At 50.0% G+C, this 5,325-nt stretch overlaps 1 protein-coding gene across 1 annotated transcript; it reads right to left on the minus strand.

The window, feature by feature from the left end:
- Nucleotides 1-1,967: 1,967 nt before the first annotated feature.
- On the minus strand, nucleotides 1,968-5,053 carry LOC149747535 (adhesion G protein-coupled receptor D1-like). Its single transcript, XM_089894332.1, has 2 exons — nucleotides 4,321-5,053; nucleotides 1,968-2,160 (listed from the first exon to the last, which is right to left on the minus strand). The coding sequence occupies exons 1-2, from the start codon at nucleotides 4,634-4,636 to the stop codon at nucleotides 2,078-2,080; spliced, it is 399 nt and encodes a 132-aa protein (XP_089750458.1). The 5' UTR covers nucleotides 4,637-5,053; the 3' UTR covers nucleotides 1,968-2,077.
- Nucleotides 5,054-5,325: the final 272 nt, after the last annotated feature.

Here is a 5,325-nt window from a genome sequence, read left to right on the forward strand (position 1 = left end):
GGGGGTCAAGCCCAGGCTTGCCTGACTCCAGTGTCACTGAGCTCCTGCAGCTCGGGACATCCCCTCACAGCACTTTTCAGACTCCATGGTGCATCTTCACCCTCTCAGCCCTGAGCCTCTCGGAAGCAGGAAGTGGTTCTTGGTCGTCCCAGATCCTCAGAACCTAGCATGTTCTATGAATGAATGAACGAAATCTGAGACGTCTAACTCTTGCTTCTGTCGCCTGGGCAGGAAGGCTATGGCGTTCAGGACCCACCCTGCGTTTCAGGATGTCTTTGTTTACAGAACACGTGCTTTCAGGTACTTCTCTGGATCTGTCTTCAGCAAGGAAACCAGTAAGAATTAAGAACTCTTAAAAAGCACTCGCCAAGTGCCAGACACATACTATGCACATAGGAACCCTTTTAGTCCCCAGTGAGGTGAGTACTATTATCTCCCCATATCTCAGCCGAGCAAAGTGAGGCAGAGATATGTTACATAACGCGACCAAGAGTGCACCGTAAGTAACCGGCAGAGACGTTCAACCCAGCAGTCAGACCGTACATCCTGCTCTTAACACTTATGCTGCACTTTTGAAGTGAAACGGTCTCAAGTATCCCTTCTGTCTGCACAGCAACCAGGAGCCCTGTGCTGAGATCGAAGTTATCAAGCCCCCAAGAGCCCAGCATCCTCCTCTACCTTGACCTAGAAAGATTTTGAGAATGAAAAGAGAAAACACCTTGGTTCCAATGCCATACGTGGTTCATTCCCTAAGTGCTTTACGTAACTTTGGGAATTCCCACTGAGATACAAGTCACGGTGTTGGGGTTACACTATGGCCCCACGGCTAAACCTGCCAAAGACCCAACTCCACCTTCTACCTGCTGCGAAGGGAGGTGGCAGAGTTTAGAACAGGAGTTGCAAACCCAAATGCCTACAGGGGCCAGGTGGATGGAGAGAGGGGCCAGGCTGGCTGGGCACTGGGAAAACAAGATGAAGAGTCGAGTCTCATCTGCAGGAGACTCCACTGAGCTGTGCAGAGCTGGCTGGAGTAGCCACGCCGTCTGGTTGAAATCCAGACTTTTATAGTAAAGTTTCTGATTTTTTCAGCGCTGCATAGGTCAAACAAGGCACAGCTGTGGGCCGTGGTCTGGCCCACAAAATCAAATAGCTTTACCTTGGTGAGATTTAATGCTGTTTCCTCTGAGAGGGATTTATTGGGTAAGCTGAGGGACATATTTTGAAGGTAATTCAGAACAATTCCAGGACTCTGGAAGTTTCTTCTCTCCTCTGTCAAGTTGGTTATGATGGGATGGTAGACATCAATGGGCACCTAAAAGAAGTCAGCGACGTGAGTTCCTTTAAGAACTAAAGCCAAGATTTGTACAGAAGTTCAGCGTGTCCTCCGGGCCTCATGCTTCTCACACCATAGTAATCATGGTAATAGCACCTACTTTATACCAGGCAGGCACTCCTGTGACTACTTCACGAATAGCATTAACATTTCATCCTTTCAGCAGCCTCATGAAATACGCACGCATTTGATAGATGATACTAAGCGCGGAGAGGCTTACGCAGAAATAAGTACGAGAACTGGGATTTGAACCCAAGCACATGGTTCTAGAGTCTGTTTACTCGCTATTACATTAAAGTTCCCACGGAAGGAAAGTTGATTGATCACAAATTAATTCCAGAGGGGAACACTTTCTAAACGTATTGATCCTTTCCTCAAACATCAGAAGAAAATGGCACAGAGAGAAGCCAGGTGTCAAGGCCGGCTCCTCTCTGTTCTCAGCTCATGGTGCCAAGTGCACCAGAAAACAGTCCCGGGTCGGTGGGGGGGGGGTCCCTGGGAAGTCTTGGTGACTCCGTGTAGGCACCGGAGGCTACAGGCCACACAGGAAGCAGGTCTTCCATTTAGTCACTCCGAGCGTTGAGATTTAGTGCCAGTGTTGGCTTCCCCTACATTTATTATTTCCTCCCAGACATTCATTCTACTGCCAGTAAGACAGGACCAGACTGTGAAATGGAATTCCCACTCTCCTGGCATATAGTCCAAGCAAAAAGACATCACCAAGATGGGGAGGTGGGGACAACATTAAATGCATCTGCTCACCATGGTGTTTGCTGTGGCTGTCGTGAGGAAGCTGGGTGGCGTTGAGGACAACAAAACATGCTTTCCTGGAAAAAAATCAATCATGCTTCATTAAGGGCTAAGCCATGGTCACCTTGTTCACCCTCAGGAAGGTCTGTCCTTATTCAAAACTCTCCCAGCTTCAGAGACAAACTAAGAAGAGTCTGAGAATGTTTTGAGTAGCAGTGTCGCTGGAAAGATAAAGGCCTAATAAATCAGCCAAATGGGTAGATTGTATGGATTTTCCCAGGTCAAATTATTTTTCCATTTATAGTAAAAATTGCTTGGGAATAGTCTTTAGGCAAGTCATCATATAAAAAGATGACTTTATACATGCTTTTACTGATTTCAAATACATAAAGAAGCAAAAGAAATGGATTTCCATTGCATCTGGACTACTTAGAGATAAAACACAGAGGGTTGTGAATCACTGGGCTGGGACAAACAGGAGGCCTCACCACCTCCCCTCCCAGTGAGGTGACACTGGCGTGGACCCCATCAATGGTGGGGAGACCATCTTCCTGAGCCCCTCCCATCCCGAGGATTCTATTCAAGACCCCTTTTGGTCCATTATGAATGATTATAATAATGAAGACATCCAACTCCTTCTAATTTTAGTATTCCCCAATGAAAACACAGACTTAACTAGATACTCTACTTCATTTCTGGAAATCCCTCAAGTTGCTTTGGGTGGCCTGAGGGAATAACCTCATCACCCATCCCTGGTTCCAGGAGTAAATGACCCCGTGGGTGGAGGTGGGTAGCTGGTGAGAGGGTAAGGTGTGACCCTGCTCTGGGGATCAGAGCCCCAAACACTCTGTTCTCCAAGTCGGAGTGACATCCATTCCTTGGATGTCAAGGAGTCCCATCAAATTCACATTTAACTCATGTGAGTCCGTAAGAGAAAGTGAAGGACAATAAAACTCAGCCCAGCGGCCCTGTCCATCCTCATAACTGATGACCACGTGAGACCAGGATGAGAAACGAGAGTCGGCCGCGTCCTAAGTCAGTCTCGGTTCCCAACTGGCTCTTGTTACAAGAGCATCTGACTGTGCAGAGTGTGTTTCTAGTGTCAAAGAAACACACTTTCAAACCGTGGGACTCTGAACAAAGCCTTCTGCTTCCTTGGCTTCTCTACAGAAGGAACGGCCAACCATCGCGGGGCTGGGGGGACACCTGAGCAGGGGCAGAGCTGATCAACACTCTACCTTTGTGTGAATTAGAAAAGAAGAGGCCACCTCAGCTGGACCGACCCATCAGAAAATGGCACTGCTCTAGCTAACAGGTTAGAAGAGGGGCCCCCTCCAGACAGGTCACCCAGGGAAACGCCCCCTTTGGGTACCTGCAGCCCTAGCTCACAGCTTCCTGTGCAGACAGATCTTTATGCAAAGGAAGGCAGAGTCCAAAACAGAGATTCCTAGTGACGTCATATGAGACACGAAAGGTCACATATGGTTCCATTTATATGGGATGTCCAGAATAGGTAAATCCATAGAGACAGAAAGTAGATCAGTGGCTGCCGGGAGCTGGGGAAGGAGGACAGGGGGACTGACTGCTCACTGGTGCTGGGTTCCTTTGGGGGTGATGGTTGCACAACATGTGGACATAGTAAGTACCACTGAACTGTACACTGTAAAATGGTGACATTCACGTTTTATGAATTTTACTTCCGTTTTTTAAATGAGTGACTTTCCAAGTCCCACAGTTCATTGTGGTTGACTGAGGACCTGGACCCAGGTCCAGCTGTCCCCCGGGTTCCTGATCTGTACCACCGCTCTGTGCTAAGCAGGAAGGGGGCGTCCTGGGGGCGCTCCGAGGGCCCGTGGTGGGTGAGTCTGGCACGCGGGAGGCACGTGGTAGACATTTGTGGATCAAATGCACTAATGGACCTGGAACACTTGATTCCCAAAGCTTTCCATAAGCATGTGTCACAAACACCTGGAAAACTCCCTGGTGACGGCAGGAGGATATTCATCTCAGCGTGCTTCTGGTAAATTGTGGATTCCTCCATCTCAGAGAGCAGGGGCTCTAGAAGACCCACCGTATTTGTGAGGCCGATCAGGACACATCTCAGCCTGCAGCGCTGACGGCCGCGTCAGGAGAGGGAGGAGAAGAAAAATGCTGGGAAGGGGAGGTGGCTACGAAGCCCGCCCCCTCCCCAGGAGCTGACGTCACAGCCGGCCCGCAGCCCCTCCCCTCTCACTGACCAATGGCAGCTGTGAAGTACATGGCGATCTCGTCCGGCGTCAGGGCCCGTTCCCAGATGATGAACTCGTCAAAAGCGCCGTTCTCGTAGCGCTTGGGCTGGCGCTCGTCCGACCCTATCACGAGGTTGACATTGGGCTCCCCGTAGGCATGAGACACTTTTCCACTTGGGTCTGAGGTGGTCAGCGTCCCGTTGACGTAGACTTTGAGGCCCTCCTTGGACTTCCATGTAAATAGGACATGAGTCCAGTAGGGGCCTGGGAAAGAGCAGAGACACCCTTCTCGCGATGTGGGTCGAGCTCTCCATGCAGTGGTCATTCTAGTTTTAAGCACATTTCTCTTTCTTATAATGATGGCTCAGTGCTACCGTTGGCTGAGTCCTCATATAGGTCATAATCCACATCTCACTTCCCTCAGTCCTTAGGGGCACAGCAAAGAAGTTACCCGCCCCAAACCCCAGACGCCGTTCAAAGAGACCCTTGCCATTTTAAATTAAATGAAGTAATAACTAACGGTCATAACTTGTTCAAAAATATTTTGTTAATCCAGCCTAGGCCAGCACAGGGCAGGTCAATGAGACCTATCTGAGGACCTGATTCAGCCCAAAGGCCACTGATACCCACCTCTGCCCTGACCTCAAGCAGGTGATAGCAACCAATATGGCAGCACCGAGGGAGAACAGACCACTCCTGGCTCCGTCAGGATCCTCTGTCAGGAGCCTTGGTGATGACTCTCTCTCTGTCATGAGAACCACGTTCACCAACAGGAAGAAAGTTCACTGGACTTTGATGGCAGCTTGCCCCACAAAGGGCCACACCTCGTTGTGCAGGTGTGTGCTCAGACGCCCTCAGGGACTTGCTGCTGGGAGACGCCCCTTATAGGAAGCCTATGATCCGAGCCAGGCCGTCATCTTAAATCACCCAGCAGTTACCCCGGGGTTCTCGCTCGGGACTGTGCGACTTTCTAACCGCGAGTCTCCAGAGAGCGCTTGGATCCGAGACAGGGCC

Source organism: Delphinapterus leucas, chromosome 14 (genome assembly GCF_059928025.1).
Source record: "Delphinapterus leucas isolate spDelLeu-1000000601 "Yukka" chromosome 14, BTC_Dleu_Yukka2, whole genome shotgun sequence".
NCBI classification, from domain to species: Eukaryota; Metazoa; Chordata; class Mammalia; order Artiodactyla; family Monodontidae; genus Delphinapterus; species Delphinapterus leucas.